General features: G+C 35.1%; 3 protein-coding genes across 5 annotated transcripts; 1 reads left to right on the top strand and 2 right to left on the bottom strand.

The window, feature by feature from the left end:
• Window positions 1–5: 5 nt before the first annotated feature.
• thap4 (THAP domain containing 4) lies at window positions 6–4,169 on the bottom strand. Of its 3 annotated transcripts, none has more exons than XM_051133044.1 (5): window positions 4,130–4,169; window positions 2,234–2,387; window positions 2,042–2,151; window positions 796–899; window positions 6–607 (listed from the first exon to the last, which is right to left on the bottom strand). In XM_051133044.1, exons 1-5 carry the CDS (start codon window positions 4,152–4,154, stop codon window positions 491–493), a joined length of 510 nt encoding a protein of 169 aa, XP_050989001.1. In that variant the 5' UTR covers window positions 4,155–4,169; the 3' UTR covers window positions 6–490. The 3 variants fall into 3 exon arrangements, with proteins under 3 accessions (XP_050989001.1, XP_050988984.1, XP_050988992.1); XM_051133027.1 differs by lacking the exon at window positions 4,130–4,169 and adding an exon at window positions 2,526–2,765; XM_051133035.1 differs by lacking the exon at window positions 4,130–4,169 and adding an exon at window positions 2,544–2,765.
• Window positions 4,159–13,178, top strand: zgc:161973 (uncharacterized protein LOC556635 homolog). The gene is made up of 10 exons (XM_051133069.1): window positions 4,159–4,323; window positions 4,427–4,537; window positions 4,623–4,727; window positions 4,788–5,021; window positions 7,702–7,899; window positions 7,971–8,097; window positions 11,393–11,475; window positions 11,581–11,714; window positions 11,806–11,927; window positions 12,255–13,178. The coding sequence occupies exons 1-10, from the start codon at window positions 4,208–4,210 to the stop codon at window positions 12,519–12,521; spliced, it is 1,497 nt and encodes a 498-aa protein (XP_050989026.1). The 5' UTR covers window positions 4,159–4,207; the 3' UTR covers window positions 12,522–13,178.
• agxtb (alanine--glyoxylate and serine--pyruvate aminotransferase b) lies at window positions 12,925–17,631 on the bottom strand. The gene is made up of 11 exons (XM_051132967.1): window positions 17,311–17,631; window positions 16,648–16,840; window positions 16,484–16,548; window positions 16,266–16,366; window positions 15,838–15,908; window positions 15,607–15,691; window positions 15,412–15,510; window positions 14,758–14,827; window positions 13,576–13,671; window positions 13,368–13,496; window positions 12,925–13,288 (listed from the first exon to the last, which is right to left on the bottom strand). Exons 1-11 carry the CDS (start codon window positions 17,563–17,565, stop codon window positions 13,181–13,183), a joined length of 1,272 nt encoding a protein of 423 aa, XP_050988924.1. The 5' UTR covers window positions 17,566–17,631; the 3' UTR covers window positions 12,925–13,180.
• Between the last annotated feature and the right edge of the window lie 2,522 nt (window positions 17,632–20,153).

Below are 20,153 nucleotides of genomic sequence, written 5' to 3'. Positions count from 1 at the left end.
CATGATTAATGAAAAAAAAAAAACACAACAATTAATCAAAAAGTAGAGAACTTTGTTTCTATTGAAGAATTAATGTATCCCCCATGAAATACCATAAACATAAACACTAAAAGCTTCTTAAGTTATGACTGGAGAGAAAATTTATACTCGTGACATTTTAATTAAAATTGAATTTGTAAACTTAATCTGATGGAAACAGATATGCGAAAATGAACAGCATTTTCTTCAAAGACAGAGTTTGCTATAAACTTTAAACAATTTGAAAAGAGAATTTTATACTTTTATTTTAGTTGCTCTACATTATACAAAATGACTCCTTAATATTTGCAAAGGTTGTTTTTGTTGGGAAAACAGGTCAGATCACATCTATTACTTAGAATTACATTCTTACAGATATATTACCATCACCCACAGGCTGCTATATATAAACCATCAATATTTTGTGTCAGATGTTTTTCACAAACACATCTTCCTCCCACATGACAGCTAGTTAATCAGTCCTGCGGTAGGTGATGTGCAAATGCTGTGTTAGAGACTGTCCTTCCAGTGCCATAGAGACCGTCTGCTCCAGTCTTCCATCCGGCTTCAACTGGATGTGCCTGGAGATCTAATCAAAAATAAAAATGATTAGTGGAACATTGATTCTAATAATTACGCCAGTTCAGCACTATTCAAGTCATATTTTCTTGAAAATATTGATACATAAGACATCATTAATGATGAAAGTCATAAGACAAGATGTTGCACAAGATGTTTCATTAATCTGACAAGGCACAAGTCAAACAGTTATGAGACCTGTTGAACATAAGGCTGCTTGGCAAAAGATGTTCTAGCCACGGCAGTACTGTGCAGAGTCAGCTGCTGTCCAGTTAGTTCCCCCTCCTCAATCTCCACAAGACCTGGAAAAGGTACATGGTAATACAGACAGTCCTAGGTAAATTATTTTAAAATTTGTAGTTTGTTAATGATTACAAATGACATTGCAACATTTGTAGTTAGTAACGTAATCTATTAGATGACACATTTTAGGTATTTATGTATTATGTATTCTGACTACTTTTTGATTACTTTTAGAATCCTTTTGAATATAATTATTTTGTACCATAATTATTTTTATAATTATATATAACTGAATCAAATTGTGTGTGTGTGTGTGTGTATATATATATATATATATATATATATTATATTTTAATTATATTTTATAAAATTGGTATAGAAAATGACATAGTTAAACATTATTTTTTTTGACATAGACTGGATGTTGTAAAGGAAAAGCATGGGGGTCATGAGAAAAGCTAATCATTAATAAAAAAATAATAGTTTTATTTATAAAATGAAAAATAAATAAATATATAAATAAATAAATAAGAAAACACTTGGGCACTACTTTTAGAATCATTTTGAATGTGATTATTTTGTACCATAATTATATAAGAAAAAAAAACAAACAAAAAAAATTATATATATATATATAGATAGATAGATAGATAGATAGATAGAATATATAGAATTTTTTTAATAAAAAAAAAATTACATAATTAAATATATTTAATTTTTATTAACATCAAGGACCCTAAACTGGACGTTGTGAAGGAAAAGTGGAGGGTTCATGAGCTAATCATTAATAAAAAATTAATAGATATATTCATAAAATGTAAAATAAATAAATAAAATAAAAACCACTTGAGCACTACTTTTAGTATATTTTTGATATTTTTTTTATATTTGATATATTTTTATATCAAATATTTATATTATACTTTTTATATTTTGATATTTGATTTTATATTTTACATATTTTATATTTGAGATATATTTAGAAAATGTATAAATAAACAAACAAACAAGCAAACAAACACTTGAGAGCTAAAAAATATTTTCTTTGTCTACATGCACGTCATGTGATCATTAATAGAATAATTTATTTATGAATACCATACTGCCATTGTGTAAATCAATAAAAGTAACAATCCAATTACAAGTACTTTATTTTTGTAATCTGATTACATAATCCAAAATAGAAAAAAAAATTGATCACCTGAGTTCTGCGCAACGATGAAGGCCACCCTGTTGGTGCCTGGCTGAATCCTGATGAACCCACACTCCCTGTGCAGTGGCTTTTTGCTCTCAGCATGAAATGCATTAAACCTGAAATAAGTACATAAATAATTTCTGACTGTCTCCGTGTGGGATAAAACATTGTGTGCCTCTGGATTATTTTGTTACTTACATAAAATTGATCACGGGCTGTCCTACATGTGAGAAATGAAGAGTCTCTGTGTAGCGAAAGGGTGTGATGGAGGGGAAGGATCCCTCTCCGGGCTCATCGGACTGCCAGGTTCCCAGGAGCCAGTCCAGCGGCAGCACTGCGGGGTTCAGCTCCGCTGTGGAAACACGGACATCGGGTTCAATAAGGTCGAAGCACGCTTGTCCGTGATATGAAATATTAAAATATCTTCACGGTCACATTCTGATACATCTGCTGTTTATCTAAATTATTTGTTTAGTTTTAATGGTAATACATTTGAAGTTTGACCTACAGACGACAGCTCCGAAATAATAAGCCATTAGAAATAAGACAAATCAGGTGTTTATGAATTTAAATGAAATCGACATGACGTCCTACCAGACTGATTGAAATGGGCATGACATTCTGGTTGAAAATTTTCAAATAACCACGAATTTTAACAATATAAGTGGCACTAAATTTATTTCGCGCTGCGGCTGAACTATCTTTTTGCCATCACAGCGCGTATCTACTTCCTGATTAGACACTAGGAATTCTGGGAGATGTAGTTATTAGGCGCTTTAACCATACGCTTGACGCTGAAGAATGAAGGTTGAGAACACATTACTCCACCACACCTGTCACTACAGCAAATAAAAATGTATATTTAGGTGTTATATAAAGTTTAATACACAGTTTAATACAGACTCGTCTGCAAATAGCTGAAAAGGTAAATAATAATAATGACTTCATGAATGAAAAGACTAAAAATAAAAACTCAAATAAAAATAGCCACTCAGTCATGACGTCAATTTGTAGGCTAACCCGGAAGCCTAATTTGGTATTTTTATGGGTTTGGAATTTCGAATAGGCTTTAACTGCGTCATTATGTCGACTAAATTCTAAAAATCCATAATGAGAAAATGAAAACAAAATGCTACAGTTTATTTTCCGTAAATTTGCTTTTTATTTTACGTTTTTAAAAAAGTACACTTTTACTTCCAATTTAATTTAATCCTTTTTAATAACAGAACTCATAAAAAACAAACAAAGAAAATGAGTAAATAAATTAAAAGAAAATAAAGCTGTTGAAGTGTTGATTATAATAGAACAAATATCTACAGCAAGTCACATCTATTCACTGTGATTTTTTTATTGACATACTGTGAGAATCCAGTATAACACGATTTAAATTCATAAATTAATTAACAAGAAGATATATAAAAAAAGTTTTATATTTAAAATATTTTTTGTATTATTTAAATGTATTAAAATATATTTTTACTGCACATTCCACTATAGCTAATTATAATATTCATAAAAATGTATATATTATATATATATATATATATATATATATATATATATATATATATATAATATATATAAGGTATTAGCACAATTTATTTGAGGCTCGTCTGCAAATAGCTGAAATGGTAAATAATAATAATGGCTTAATGAATGAAAAGACTAATAAAACCCAAATAAATAAATTTGTAGACTAACTAATTTGCTATTTTTTATGGCTTTGAAATTTAAAAGTGAAGTACGGAGTATGGATAAATTAAATAGGCTACACGTGCGTCTTTAATGTCGACTGAAATATAAAAATACATACAGGGACAAAAATAAAATAAAAACAAAGCCGTTGAATGTACTTTTCATATTACTTTTATAAAAGTACACGTTTATTATTTTCTTTTTAAACACAAACGTTGCGACACTAGTGGCATTTACTATTACTACTATTCACTGTAAAAAAATAATAATTGTCAAACCGTAATCCAATATAATAGACACACGATTTAAAGTCCTGCTATATTTACATTTTAATTTGATCTTAATTTTAACTTAGCTCTAAAATCATCAGTCACATTCTTACTAAAAATAAAACCTTACATCTATGTAAGGTTAGTGAGGTCATCGGTCAGCCGGGTTATCAGTAATGAGAGTGAGGTCAAACGTCTTGAAGGCATCATGGCTGCTGGTCTTGGCGAGTTTCTCCGTAGTTTAAGACAAGGCCTCATGAAAGGTGAACAAAATACACCTACACGTGGACATGCTCATGTTGGAGAATTTGCTCGTGCGAGAAGGTAGGCAGTCGAGTTGGAGGTTTAAACAATGCTTTGGTATAACAATTTGCTAATGACACACTTAAAATAGGCAGACTGAATGTTTATTTTTCATTTGTAATAGGCGGAGGGATCATGACATCTCTATGCCGACGCCTTTGCAACGTGAACCGTGTAAAACTCGGTCTGTGTCTGAACACTGCACTAAGGGCAGCCATGGAAATTATTTGGAGAGGCAAGTTATTCCACACTTAAGTATTTAAGTTTGTATATTGTTGCATGTCATACATACACACACATACATTATCTGTTCACCTTAGATTGCCTTCTGAGATCATTCTGAAGATCCTTTCTTTTCTGGATGCCTCCTCTTTGTTCAACATCAGCTTTGTCAACAAGCGATTTCATGATTTGGCTAACAGCAAGTGAGTTTATGATATAAATAACTTAAATAAGTAACATTATATAATAACATTGATGTCCAGTGCTTTGTGGTCTGCGCTGTATGCTTCTGAGATTGAAAAGAAAAAGTGGAGGCCCAGAGTGAACGTGATGAAAGAAGATGTGAGCAACACAATTGTGGAAGAGAGGCCTGCTGGATACTGGAAGAAGCAGTTGCTCAAGGAGATGGCCGGCTACAAGGACACCCTGTGGAAAACAGAGCTGAAACACATGAACCCGCACACGGGCATGCCGGCTCTGACAGAGGAAGTTCTCAGGTAGAACATGAGTGCTTGCAGCTTTTCAACAGGGCGGAGGGAAATCTTTTGGGTCCAGTCATGCTTATGATTAGTTCTACGCAAAAGCACTTTATGTGTGTATTTTATGTTGCCCAGAACTGCAGTAGACCGTAAAAGTAATTGAGTGACACGAAATCGGTGCCCCTTCCACCTGGAAAAATTAGAAGATAAAATACGATTAATCAATATTTTTTAAATATCCATGAAATGAAGACACCTTAAAATCACAAGAAATTGTATTGTGTAATCTCAGGCTAATGTAGTTTATTATTTTATGACTCTTGTTTTGACATTTTTCTCAACCCTGTTCCTGACACAAGCGTTACTAGATACTATAGTTTAGTTAGAACTCGTATGCCACTGAATGATATAGGCTGTAGCTCAATAATATACCGAGGGTGACCTTTAAAATGAATTTTACACAGACAATCTTTAAAAACAGGGTCAAACCTGTTACCCACATGGCAAAACCTGTTACTCTAAAAAGTAACAGGTCTGATGATTTCAAACAAATTTGCTAATTGCTAGCTAATAGCCAAGTTTACAAAAGCACATATTGTACACTTTGAAAGGATTTAACTTGTAGATATTGATTATCCTAAATGTAAGAAATAATTGTTTAAATTTACATTTTAAAAATGGTAACAGGATTGACATTACATGATGGCCCCCCTTAGTCAATCCTCATAAATGTGACCCAGGACCACAAATATGACAATATTTGGCCGATATGCAACTATTTAAATATATGGAATCTGAAAGTGCCAAAAAATCAAAATATTGAGAAAATCACCTTTAAAGTTGTCCAAATGAAGCTCTTACTAATGTATATTACTAATCAAAAATTAAGTTTTGATATATTTACATTATCTTTACTTAATTTCCTAATTATTTTTGGCATAAAAGAAAAATCAATAATTTTGACCCATACAATGTATTTTTGGTTATTGCTACAAATATACCCCAGCGACTTAAGACTGGTTTTGTGGTCCAGCGTCACAAATAATCAAAAATAGAACATTATAGAGGAGTGAAAGAAACATGTTTGTGTTTTAAGTGTTGGAATCCTGATTGAGAGATGATGTAACTTCCTATAAATGATGTCACCTGAATGTACATTGTTTTACAAGGTTTTTTTTTGATGAGGGTAACAGGGCTGAAATGAAATCAGGGGAGACCAATAAAATTATTTATATTTGATAGAAAAAATGCATACTTATGCCAAAAACATTGCTTAACAGTGAGACTATATTTAGAACAATATGCAGATGTGATTTTTATATTATTTTGCGAATTAAATGTCCTGCTGAAAAAGAAAAATTATAGTGAGGGACAGGCCAAAAACATTACCCTTACCAGCATAAATGCTGTTTAAATTATTAAAAAAAAAAAAACATTTAATTAACATTTTTATGTAAAATTTATGAAAGCAGACATAGTATTATTATGTTTTTAAATTGCACATTTGCTTGTTGTTATATTAAATCTATGTTTGATTATTTCTTAGGAAGGCAAACGGCACCAATTTTGTGGAATGACCCATGAGTGCCTCCAAATATCAACCAAAGTGACATTTATTTGAAAAGCCAAAGCATTTATGAAACAATAATTTATACTATTCATAATTTAGTAGAGATCAATATACTTTTTTTTTTCTAACTGGCACAGGTGATTTTTAAATTTATGTGTTTTATGTTTGTTTGTCCTATTGGTTAAAGAACCAATTTGCATATGATTTGTGATTTGTTTTATTTCAGTATTTTTGTTACAATAATAAATAAACAAACAGTATTTTTATTGCTGAAACATAGTGATTTTTTTTTTTAAATATTATTTTATTTATTTTGTATATATACAGGTACATGTCATTTATTTTTTTTAAAGTGGGTATTATCATCTAAATGGTCAAAAATTAAATTAAATTAATTTCCTTTAGTTTATTTTCTTTGATTTGAAATGTCTTGTATAGCATAGCAAGACACATTGTTTTAGATTATGTATCCCTATTCTATATTACTCTTGCTATTATATGCGAGACATTTTGTGAGACAACTAAATACATTTACATACATAAATACCTTAAATCATAATGAGCAATAGGTGCAAGTAAAAGAGTCAAGAATACAAGTTAAAATTTATATTTGTCAATCCAAGTATTGTTCTACCAAAATGTGCAAATTTCCTGAAATTTCCAGGCCATTCAAGATGTAGATGCGTTTATTACTTTATCAGAGCATATTTGGAGAACTTTAGCATTAAATCACTTGTTCACCAACGGATCTTCTGCAGTGAATGTGTGCTGTCGGAATGAACCAAACAGCTGATAAAAACCACACAAATCCAGTCCATCAGTTAATGTCTTGTGAAATGAAAAGCTGCATGTTTGTAATAAACAAATTCATCACTGAGATCCATAATCTATAATAACACTTCATCCAGAAAAAAAGTCCATCCCCTGTTGTCATCTCACATCAGAATCCACACATATTTGTTTAGAACTGTTCTGGACTGTGTAAACAGAGAGTAAATACATTTTAAGAAAATGTTCATTTCTGGTTGACCTATTCCTTTAAAGCATCTGAATGTTTTTTGGCTGTCAAATATAACTGGAACGTTTCTTAAAGTTAAAAAATACACCTGTGCTTGCTGTGTTTTACAGGAGGCTTCACATTCAGTGGGAGATCACACTCACAAATAAGAATGGACGGGAAAGCGTCTATAAGCAGACGCACACTTTCTTCGAAGATTCGTCGGTTACAGTGTGCTGGACCCAAGGTTTCTGGCCGTACATGAACAATCTTAATAGCCTGCAGCTTCATGGAATAATGTGTCCAGCTACACCAGCTCCAGGAGACAAGTAAGAAACACATCTGAATATTCTGAAGCATAAAAAAATGCACTCCTCTGACTAATGCCTCTCATGTGTAGGCCAAGGTGGCGCTCTCTGATTGGCAAGACAAGCTTGCAAAGGTCTGGACATTGGTCCTTCTTTGGTGCTGACAGGCTGGTGAAGGTGCTGCATTTTGATAAAGGGATCATCATCGGACTCTGGCGGGTATGTTGATATATTTAGCCAAGTTTAAATAATTTCAATGTATTAGGGATGCACAATACAGTATTTTGGTACTATATTGGATATTGGTCAATATTAGAATTGTTTTTCTGTATAACCTCATATGGGATATTTAGTTGCACAGCTCATTTTCCTATTTTTCTTTTATATTACTTTAAGGAGACATTGGATACAAAATTCACTTTTACATGGTGTTTGCAAATAAATGTATCCTAGCAGTGTGTGGACGCAACCACCATACGATGAGAAAAATCCATTCACTCATATTGCTCAAGCTCCACCCACGACCGCTGATGGACTGTCCCATATTAGCATATTTCCGCCCTCAGCCAGTACAGCTGTTCGAGCAGCTGTAGCGACAACAGTATTCATATTTACATGTACACTTTTTTTGCCATTCCGATTGAAAGATTCGGTGGACTGTTTACATGAGACATTATCTAATCCGATATTGTGTTTATATGTGCTGACACTTTCAATTTTGCAACACGCTAATAGCGTACAATGACAACAAATACAAATCACCATAGAAAAAAAACGCCAGTATTTGCGTTCATAAGTTCATTTCAGTGCTCAGTCATGTGGCATGCGACACATACTCGCTCACAGAAATCATACGGCTGTCTTTTATCGTACCACACACAGAACCAAATTGATTTCTCATTTGCAGTTTCTAATAACTAAGTTGCACAGATATGCAGCCATGGCCAAAAATATTGGCACCCTTTCAATTCTGTCAGAAAAATTGTTCCAGTTGTAAATGTTTTGGTATTCATGTGCTTATTGTTTTTGTTTGCACTGCAGCAACACCAAAAAACAGAGAAGAAAAGTCAAACTTGATCAAATTTCACACTGAACTTTTCAAGCATGTGATGCTCCTGTAATTTGTATTTAGACACACCTGTGGCAAGTAACAGGTGTGGGCAATATAGTAATCACACTTGCAACCAGTTAAAATGGAGAAAAGTTGTCTCAGCCTTTCTGTTGTTTGTCACACTGAGCATGGAGAAAAGAAAGAAGTGTAAAGAGTTGTCTGTGGATTTGAGAGAAAAAATTGTGGAAAAACATGGACAATCTCAAGGCTACAAGTCCATCTTCAGGGATCTTAATGCTCCTGTGTCCACTGTGTGCAATATCATCAAGAGGTTTACAGCCCATGGCACTGTAGCTAACCTCCCTGGATGTGGACGGAAGAGCTGCAATGAAGGATTGTACAAATGGTGGATAAAGAACTCTGATTAACTTCCAAACAAATTCAAGCTGATCTGCAGACACAGGGTACAACAGTGTCAGCTCGCACAATCCGTCGCCATCTGAATGAAAAGGGACGCTATGGTTGGAGACCCAGGAGGACACCACTGCATAAAAAGCAAGACTGGAGTTTGCCAAAACTTATGTGACGACAACCACAATCCTTCTGGGAGAACGTACTATGGACAGATGAGACAAAAGTAGAGCTTTTTGATAAAGGACATCATGGCACTGTTTACAGAAAATGAAATGAGGCGTTCAAAGGGAAGAACACAGTCCCTACAGTCAAACATGGTGGAGGTTAAAAGATGTTTTGGGGTTGCTTTGCTGGTTCTGGCACTGGATGCCTTGACTGTGTAAACAGTATCATGAAATCTGATGATTACCAAAGAATTTTGGGGCACAACATAGTGGCCAGTGTCAGAAAGCTGCGTCTCCACCAGAGGTCATGGGTCTTCCAGAAGGAAAATGACCCGAAACACACTTCAAAAAGCACTCAGAAATGGTTACAAACAAAGTGCTGGAGAGTTCTGAAATGGCCAGCCTGTGGGGAGATTTTGTGGGGGCATCCTTCAAATCTGAATGACTTAGAGCAGTTTGCAAATGAAGAGTGGTCCAAAATTCCAGTAGAGAGGTGTAAGAAACTCATTCATGGTTACAGGAAGCGATTGATTTCAGTTATTTTTTCCAAAGGGGGTGCTACCAAAGATTAAGTCCAGTGCATTTTTTGGGTTCTGTGTGGAATTGTATCAGATTTGACTTTTCTTTTCTTTTTTTTTTTGTGTGTTGTTCCAAAAAAAAAAACAAAAACATGTGAGTACCAAAACATTTGCAACTGCAACAATTTTCTGAAAGAAGGGTTGCATTTTCTGACAGAATTGCAAGGGTGCCGATATTTTTGGCCATGACTGTATCTACCAGATAAAATGATAAACACAATATAGCTTGATCTTAGCCAGCTGATCAACAGATATCATCATATCACCCTAATTTGTTAATTTTAAAGTAGTATAAAGGATAAAATAACAGTACGACCCTCTGTAACGCAGCTCTGAAGTTAATTGCATTGTGATACTAAAAAGTTCTTTGTTTAAATGGAACAAATACACAATTTCTTACCAAGAGTTGCTGAACAATGAATCAAAGCATGCAATCTGTGATCGCGTGCAGTTGTTGACAATTGCGAAAGCGTGCAGTCCCTTTCTTATGTGCACTGTTTTACCGGTTTCACTTTCGCTTTCGTAATCTATCACATTTAGCAAGGAGGGGAGAGGATGGACAGTGAATGCCCCCCACCTTGGCGCGACACCAGTCCTGCTTGACCTAGATGCAAAGTAATCGGTTTAACTCATTTACATGGCAGAATTTTAATTTTGTTCAGTTTAAAGAAAGGTTTATCCCACCCCTCTCAACATGCTTAAAATTTAATTCAGTTTGAGCATTTTTTATTTAGATTGAGGTGTTTATATGGAGCGTTTTCATTCAGATTGCACTTTTAAACCGATTACAATGCTCCATGTAAACGCACATACTGTCTCGTAAGCATTGCAGGCGTTTTGTATTTGGATGTAAAGGTGAACATAAGAGTGCATAAGTTTTCTCCCAACATCACAGCCACTGAGGACACAATAGATTAGTTTTGTTTTTATTGGTAATGTGCCACCGAATACACACAAAATGGAAGAGAGGGGTGGGGTGAGCAGTAGCTCATTATCATTTAAAGAGCCATGCACCGAAACAGCTTGCTGTGAGTTGTGTTTGACGAGGTGGAAGGTTGTTTTACACGAGCATTTTGGAATTTTAACCAAGGTATGTTACAGACATTTCATAAAGATCCTAAAGAATCAAACCAACTTGTGGAAAATTGGAAATAATAATCTTTATTGCTTGACGGTGCATCCCTAATACAAAACATTCAGATTTTTAAAAATATAAACTTGGTTATTTAAAAAAATATTATTTACATCATGTCTCTTATTTTATTTATATTGTTTTTTTTTTTTATGTACATTGGTGGTGTTTGCAGGGCAATTGGAAAATTGCCTTCATCATGGTCAACCTGCACTTCCACAAACTGATTGAAAGAAGTCTCCTTGGGTCAAGATTTTGGTACAAAACTCTTAATGGGCATTATGGTTCTTTAATACATTGATGAAGTTGATAACGTGTCACACAGTCCCTTAACACGTAAGGTACGTTTGTTAATATCAATAGTCCCTACATGCCTGCAGAGGACAATGCTGTGGACCCTGACTGTAGCCGCCATGGATACACTCTGCACATTGTGCTTCACAACCCAGTTCGGCGAATCATGTCCCAGCGTTTTTCCCCATTGTACACCAGCAGAGGTAAACTTGTATTTTTGGAACAAATCATGAGCAAATTTTTGATATTTAAATTATACAATGTGAATAATATGAATGTTCTTTGGCTTCAAAGTGATGTCGCAAGGGGAATATGTGCAGTTAATCGCCATTGATTTCGCTAATGTATCTGAGCACGTGCCTGTGGCCAAGATCAGCCTTCCATGGCAAGCAGAGGGATTGCAGGGTGAAGTTGAGGTACCTATGATTCATTCTTGATTCTTGCGCTGATTCGCTAGTTTATTTCAAATTTATTTCTTCCTGGAACTGACTGGTTAGTCAGTGCTATTCTTAGGATACTTTCTATAAATAGAGAACATAAGGCCAAATACTAAAAGCCTGAACTTAAATGCACTTCGAGTGCAGTTTTGAATTCACAACTGGATTTACAACATGACAATGTGGCAATGGCTGAAAATATGCTTTATTGTTTTATGTATTTTAGTTAGATATGCATTTACTAAACTTGCTTCCTTTATCAAGGAATGATAAAATCAACAATGTTTACTTCCTCCACATCTCCAGCGGTGCTGCATGATGACTCTGACGGTGCTGGATGAGGCTCAGCGTCCCTTCTGGTGTGTGAGTTCTACTGTAAAGATGTACAGTAGACAAAGAGTGCTGGACTTGGAGTATGAAGGTGAGCAGTTCATCATCCTTTACGGGGATGGTGAGGGGAAAGTCAAAATGACATTCGTGTGGATGGAGGAGTTTCAGCACTACTTCTTGGTGCAGTTAGCTACTATGTTCCCAGCGGCCAAAGTGAAAAGGCACTTTGGGGGAGAATGTTGAACAGTTGAAGTCAACAATCCACTAGCTGGTTTATGTTCAGAATAGTTGGAATGATTCTGGCAGTGCTTTGAGTTGTAAATATTCAAAGATTTTGGAATATTTTTCATTTTCAATGCTTATTTAATTTGTTTCTTGTTCATAATGAGCTTTTTGGCACTTTGTTAGTGTAAATATCTAAATGTTTTGTTAAGTTTCAGAGGCCTTTGCTTTTGTTTAGGTTGACTGGAAATGCCAAAGCACTATTTTCCTTTTCGTACCAAATTAAATTTGCTAAATGTTGTTAAACTTTACTTTTGGTGTCATGTTTCTCATAGTTAGTCAAATAATTTTCAAAAGGAGAATAAATAACACAATAGTTTGAACATCCTGTGTATTGTGTAACTCACATTGTGAATGCAAATGATGAAATTATATTAATGATTTATTTCTTGTGACATTTTTATAAAGGTCAAGTGCTGGAGTGATGCTTGTCGAAACTTAAAAAAGGACATTGAGAAACACATTCAAAACAGCTGGTTTTGGTTCATGGCATAATGTACAATTTCGAATCAGCTAAAATTCGTCTTCATTATACCAACTATAATATGTTAGTCGGTAGTTTTCGCACTACAAGCATCACAATATGAAACTGCAAAAATGTATAGGTCAACTGGTAGACTTCAGGCTTTGGATTTTCGACACTGCTTTAGAGCGTCTTCCAGAGCTGCAAGAGCCATCGCAGCATTGGCTTTGTTGCAGTTGTATCCCATGAGCCCGATCCGCAATACCTACAAATCAATTCAGTGGATAATTATTCGGCCATGTAGTTCAATGCGCTATCCTGTTTTGTTGAAAGCTTTTACTCACCATGCCAACAGAGGGCCCCAGACCTCCAGTAAACTCGATTTGGTGATGCTTCATGATGTAAGCCAGAAATTCCTTCCAGTTGTACCCTTCAGGGATGGCAATGGTGGTGACGGAGGGTAATCTCAGATCCTTTGGGAATGGATACATTTTAAGTGCTTTTAGGGCATATTTTTTGCAGAATTAATGAAGTGAAGTCAACAATAGGTACCTTGTCTTTGATAAACAGCTTCAACCCCAGGTCTTCCAAGCCCTTCCAGAAATGCTCTGCAACTTCTCTATGATGTCTCCAGGAGTTCTCAAGACCCTTGAGCAGACAATAATTAGATATCAGTCATTTAAAAAAAATATATATAAATAAATAAATATATAAATTGCCTAATAGAATATCATTCAAACGTTTGTGGCCAGTAAGATTTTTTTAGAAACTAATACTTTTATCAAGCAAGGATGTTTTAAATGGATAGTTCACCCAAAAATGAAAATTCTGTCATTGATTAGTCACCCTCATGTCCTCATGTATGAATACACGTACCGTTAGACCCCTGGACGTCACATGGACTATTTTAAAAATGTTCTTACTACCTTTCTGGGACTTGAACATGGTAGTACCGTTGCTGTCGATGCAGGGTCAGAAAGCTCTCGGATTTCATCAAAAATATCTTAATTTGTGTTCTGAACAAAGGTCTCACAGGTTTGGAACGACATGAGGGTGAGTAATTAATGACAGAATTAAATTGTCTCTTTAAATTGATCAAAAGTGACAGTAAAGACATTTATAATATTACAAACGATCTTGATTTCAAATCTTACAAAATAAGTGTATCAGCAGATCAGCATATTAGAATGATTTCTAAAAGGATCATGTGACACTGAAGACTGGAGGAATGTCTACTGAAAATTCAGATTTGCCATCACAGGAATAGAGGGTTGGCACTTGCGTCACTGATGTAAACAACAGCATTGATTACACAGTTAATGTACTGCTGAATAATGTTAATGTTGTTCTGCTAATCGCTGTCTAAACCACGGAAAAAACATGATAAAACAGTTATCGAAAACAGTTATCTTAAGTTGTAATAAAATTTCACAATATCACTGTTTTACTGTATTTTTAACCAAATACATGTAGCCTTGCTGAGCATCAGAAGAAAAGGGTAATAAAATCATACTGACCCAAAACTTTTGAATGGTATTTTATGTAACATCAGAATTCTAAATCTAACCACCTGGCCTGTTATAGTTCAAACAAAAACACATAGTGGAGACAACAAGCATGTTGTACACTTTGGGACCAAAAGGTTAACCATCAAAGAGTGAGTTATTATAACAAGCAAGGTGTTAAATGTTTACTTTGAGTAAAAAAAATATATACTGTATATCTAGCCCCTACCGTTTCTGCAAGGATGGCTAGACCTTCCCTCAGGGCAAAGAACCCAGACACTGGTCCTGTGTGATGGTATCTGAAACACAGTTTAGTTAAATTTAGACAATCCTTAGCTCAGTCCTCTAATACAGGGGTGCAAAACTCAGTTCCTGTAGGGCCGCAGGCCTGCAGAGTTTAGCTTCTACCCCTATTAAATGCACCTGATCCAGGTAATCAAGTCCTTCAGTTTTTTCTCTTTTGTTTTAAAAAAAACTTGTCCACATGGAAACACAAAAACATGCTATGAAGCGCCAAACCAACAGGTGGTAATACCCTTAACCGTAAAGCCAGGTTGGGCAGTCAGAAGCCTGAAAAAGCGAGTGCTTCGACATCACACGCCATAGTTTCACCAGCTACATGACAGTGCTGCAACCTGGCAGGAGTTTCTTTTTAAAGGTTCGGTTTTAGTGACCTAATACTGCGTTTGCATGTGGACGAATGGCCAAACCTCATAGAAAAAGCTGCAGTTTTGAAAATACCTGTGTTCGTGTGGACAAGGCCTAAAGTACATGCTATCTGTGTTGGAGCTAAACTCAGGGCTTTGGTCTTCCACAAATTGAGTTTTGCAACCATGCTCTACTTGGTCTTACAAGAGCTACAGTTTACATTGACCATACTTACATTCTTTCTGGCTTGCCGTCGTTGCCCCAGTAATTGGATAAGTGGGTCATATCAAGCAGGTAGGAGACTGGTTTTGTTTTCCTGTTAAACATCTTGTGGCTGTATCACATTTGAGAAGAAAAATATAATGTTAGTGGGTTCCACTAATTGTTTGAATGATGCAGTATGTATTCATACACAAATATTTCTCCTCACCATGCCCTTTCACTGAATGAAACTGGTGCTGTGCCGGGTGGAGCATTCAAGGCCTTTTGGGAACCGGTGTACAGAATATCAATATCTACAAAGGAAAAAGGTTTGAACAGTTTAATCAAGCCACAAGCTTTTACACAGCGATCTAGAATGTGCACTTGTTAAATAACATCATGGTTTCATGTTCACAAAACCTAATATTTTAATAATAACTTCATATTTTGATCCACTCACTTTGTTGGTCCATAAAAATTGGAGCAGCTCCCAATGACGCCACTGAATCCACTAAGAGCAAACAATTGTGTCTGTACACACAAAACCATGCAAGAGAGGTTAAGGTCAATTTAAAGAGGATGTGGAGGAGCATGTGAAAGATTTTACAAAAAAGTTCAATATAAGTTGCCCAGCAACTTGTCCAACAGCACAATTGTTCCAAAAAGTTTTCAACTTAAAATAATTTGTTACCCCACTGACTTAAAATTTTTTGTTTAGTCAGCTTGAAATTTTAAGTTACTTAATGTTAATTTAAGTTACAACCTAAATATTTTAGTTGACTAAACTAAAGGTTTTAAGTCAGCGTGAGCAACAAATTATTTTAAGTTGAAACAATTTATTTTTTTATTTTTTTTTTTTTACAGTGAGTGATTGTAGAATATTCTTACTTGTGACAAATATCACCAACACCGTCCATTGGGTGCACCAGACCAGCTGATGACTCTCCATGTGTGAGAAAGAAGAGAACTGGCTTGTGTTTAGCCACAGCCTATAGAATGATAAATGCTGGTTATAAAGCAGGGATTTGCTTACTAGTCAGTTAACTTAGTGGGATTGAAGTCTGTATATGCATCATTAATAGTACAGTTATCAAGTACAGTTTCACCTGTTCAATTTCTGCATTCGTAAAATGTCCTCCAGGTGGTTTATTCAAGGTGTGAACCTTTGCACCTGGGAAAACAAGAAAGGCCTTAAATAGTGAGCAAGTAAGGATACATTTCTAGAGAAAAGTGGGCTGGCATTATAATTTAAAATGTGTACGTTTTATACCTATCCGCTCAGCAATTTCTGCGATTCGTTCTCCCCAGATTCCATTGACTGCAACAAGAACACTTTCTCCAGGCTCCACAATGTTGAAGACTGCACACTCCATCGCTGTGTGTCCGGAGCCACTCATGGCCAGTGTCATGTTGTTACTGGTCTGAAAAGCGTACTGAATTCCCTTCTTGATATCGTTCATAATCTATGACAAAATATATGCAGTGGCTGTTAGAATCCACCAAACATCCAAGTTTCCACAAAGGCAATCCCAGTCACACCATCAATATATGACACTATTTGGTCCAGATCTATTTCTTAAACAATTCTTTCAATTAATTATTTATTATTTTAAAAATGTTAATATTTGTTTTAAGACCTTATAGCATTAAAATAATGTAAAGTGTTTAAAACAATTAATTCTACAGTATAGTTGAATATTTCAACTTTATAAGTTATAGCTTTTTCATAGATCATAATTTAAATATAAATGTTTAAAGGTAAAGATGTTTTTGAAAAAAAAAAAAAAAGACTTAATAATTAAAAGATACTTGGTTTCCCTAAATGATCTTTAAATGTATTTTATTAATTCAGTTACTGTTGTTTACATTTGCCTTCGACCCATATTAAAGTTGTAAAATGGGTTTGTGCGTAAAAATAAAGCGTAACATTTACCCCGAACATCTCCGAGTGCATGTGACCTATTATAGGTCTCCCTCCTGCCGCCAAAATGCGTGGCGGCACATTGGATGGTCCTGGTCCGAACAGGTACCGGAATGGAGCCTCGAGCGGCCGGAGCATGCACGCTGGTGGTGGGATGGTCACTGAGGACATCCCGCGGTGGACGCCGTGTTTGATAGACCCCACACTTTCCAAAGGCACCTGATGCGCCAAGCGGGCGCATCTGGACAGGACACTCCTCGGCATCATGTTTCCTCTAGCTGCACTTCGTTAGAAATACAAAACTTTGCGTCTTGTCCAACATTTTAAACAAACGGCTCTTTGACCCCTAGAACTCAGAGCAACATACGTCAAGCTTTTGGCACAAAAGCCCCCGCCTTTCATCTTCCAAACAAGGTATAACGGTCCAGAGGTGCATAGGAGGGATGAACAGGATAACAAAATAGAAAAGGGTGGGAGCCTAAAGATAGAGAGGGTGTCCTGTATTATCATGTAAGGCTGTATGTTTTTGTTTTTTCGTTCTTTCTTTTTTGAGTCAATATTTTAACTCTTTCCTGACACCTCACAAAAATACTTAGATAACAGAACACACGTGTTTATCTTAACTTTTTCACAGAGTTGAACTGACTTGTGCTGGAGAGACTGTTGCAATCGATTAGTGAAGGGATTTAAATGCAGTATTGTATATTTTGAATTAATATCCATATTTATCCATTTTTATAGATCTGGATATACTGTATAGCAATGATATAAACTCTATAGCAATGTTTAGCCTTTATAAGGTTGAAAGGAAAATGAAAAAGTACATGAAAACAAAAAGATCTAACAGACAAAAGTGAGTTTTTGTTTACATCCTTGTGAGGTGCTCTATTGATTTGTTCATTCTGTATTGATTCATTCATTCATTCTCCACTTGTTTACCAGCTCAGAGGAGGAGTGTACCTTTTTCAGTACAGTTGATTGGTTGATGTGAAGAAACACACATGCACACACTGATAAGTCCAACTCACATTTGTCCCTCACATTGTAATTGCAGCTACAGCTGCAGCTACAAAGCATGTTAGTGTAGACAACTTTTTTGAATTCTGACATTTCAGTTTTAAGCAACTTAAAGCTATTTTGTCATTTTAAGCCTTTTGATCGTTAATTTATGTGGTTTTTAATTGAGTGTTTTGAAACAGCTGCAGTGTTTTGCGAAAATATTCATACCACTGTTTTTTTCATGTTTTATGTTAAAACTACTTTAAATGACTTTTTTTTCCACACGAATCTACACTCCATACATATGCCATAATGACAGCAAAAAAGGTCTGACAACTTCGCAAATTTGTTAAAAATGAAAAACTGAAGTACATTTCATAAGTATTCATACCCTTAACATCATACTTAAAGCACATTTAAAATACTTTTTTCACATTAATCTACCCTCCATACATACACCATAATGACAGCAAAAAAAGATTTGTGACAACTTTGCAAATTTGTTAACATTAAAAAACTGAAATAAGTACATTGCATACACTTAAATACTATTAAGTATTCATACCTTTATCTCCGTACTTAGTTTAGGCAGCTTTACAGCCTCAAGTCTTTTTGGGTATGATCCGACAAGGTTTGCACATCTGCATTTGGAAATGATCTGCCATTCTTCTCTTCACCTCTTCATTTCTCATTCTCTGTAAATTTGGATGTGGGCCAACAGACTTTTTCAGGTTTCTCTGGAAATGTTTGATTAGGTTCAAGCTCAGGCTCTGGCTGGGCCACTCAAGGACATTCACAGAGTTGTCCGTAAGCCACTCTTGCATTGTCTTAGCTGTCTTGACACAATCTTGTCTCTGAGTTCTACAGGAAGTTCTTTTGACCTTAGAGCTTGTTTTTTCTCTAATGTACATTTTCAACTGTTAGACCTTTCATGAGAGGTATTTGTATGTTTAGTGCACCCAAAATTGAAAATATGCTAAAAATTGATTCACCCTCAGGTCATTCAAGATGTAGATGAGTTTGTTTCTTCATCAGAACAGGTTTGGAGAAATTTAGCATTACATCACTTGCTCACCAAAGGATCCTCTGTAGTGAATGGGTGCCGTCAGAATGAGAATCCAAAGGTGCTGATAAAAACATCGCAGAAATCCACAAATAATCCACAGGACTAGTATCTATCAATTAACATTTTGTGAAGCAAAAAGTATTTTAACTTTTAACTCACTTCTGGTCAAGTCTTCTATCCATAATAACACTTTCTTCAGTAAAAAAAAAAGATTTCCCTATTGTCTTCTCACATCAAAATAAACAAACATATTTTTTAAGAACTGTTTTGGACTGTTTTTGTAAATGATGCTTGATCTGTGCATATTTCTTAATTCTTTCACTGGAGAAAGTAATATTATTGATATGATATTATTGTATTTCAGCTGGAAGCAATGATTAAAAATGTATTAATGATGGATTTGTTTCTTACAAACACATAACTTTTCTCTTCACACTTTACATGTTAATTGGTGGACTGGAGTGGTGTGCATTACTTGTTGATTTTTGTGATGGTTTTTATCAGCTGTTTGGACTGTCAATCTGACGGCACCCATTCACTGCAGAGGATCCATTGGTGAACAAGTGATATTAAATTTTCCCAATTTTGTTCCCCTGAAAAACCAAACTCATCTACATTCTTATTCGAAACGATTTGACTTAAAAAAAAAAAAATAATAAACAATTATTCTAGTCCTTTCCCTTTCTAGCTTGTACTTATCTGAACAATGCCTGCTATATGGTATTATGAGCACTTCCTAAGTCGTTCTGCCTCTTTAGGACAAATCGCTTGATGTATTCCCCACTTGTAA

The sequence above is a fragment of the Labeo rohita genome, chromosome 2 (assembly GCF_022985175.1).
Source record: "Labeo rohita strain BAU-BD-2019 chromosome 2, IGBB_LRoh.1.0, whole genome shotgun sequence".
Lineage (NCBI taxonomy): Eukaryota > Metazoa > Chordata > Actinopteri > Cypriniformes > Cyprinidae > Labeo > Labeo rohita.
Note: the sequence above shows the minus strand (reverse complement) of the source record. Positions and strands in the feature narration are given on the sequence as shown.

Bases quoted from the DNA above. Each gene is read 5' to 3' on its own strand.
- thap4 (XM_051133027.1), bottom strand. From the start codon at position 2,571: ATGGCTTATTATTTCGGAGCTGTCGTCTGTAGGTCAAACTTCAAAT. The intron at 900-2,041 runs GTGATCAATTTT...TACCTTTTCCAG, and splicing joins CATCGTTGCGCAGAACTCAG to GTCTTGTGGAGATTGAGGAG. The intron at 608-795 runs GTCTCATAACTG...ATTTTTGATTAG, and splicing joins AGCAGCCTTATGTTCAACAG to ATCTCCAGGCACATCCAGTT.
- zgc:161973 (XM_051133069.1), top strand. From the start codon at position 4,208: ATGGCTGCTGGTCTTGGCGAGTTTCTCCGTAGTTTAAGACAAGGCCTC. The intron at 5,022-7,701 runs GTAGAACATGAG...TGTGTTTTACAG, and splicing joins CTGACAGAGGAAGTTCTCAG to GAGGCTTCACATTCAGTGGG. The intron at 11,715-11,805 runs GTAAACTTGTAT...TTGGCTTCAAAG, and splicing joins CCCATTGTACACCAGCAGAG to TGATGTCGCAAGGGGAATAT.
- agxtb (XM_051132967.1), bottom strand. From the start codon at position 17,565: ATGATGCCGAGGAGTGTCCTGTCCAGATGCGCCCGCTTGGCGCATCAG. The intron at 16,841-17,310 runs GTAAATGTTACG...ATTTTGTCATAG, and splicing joins TGCACTCGGAGATGTTCGGG to ATTATGAACGATATCAAGAA. The intron at 13,289-13,367 runs GTGAGTAAAAGC...ATTGATTTGTAG, and splicing joins TGGGGCCCTCTGTTGGCATG to GTATTGCGGATCGGGCTCAT.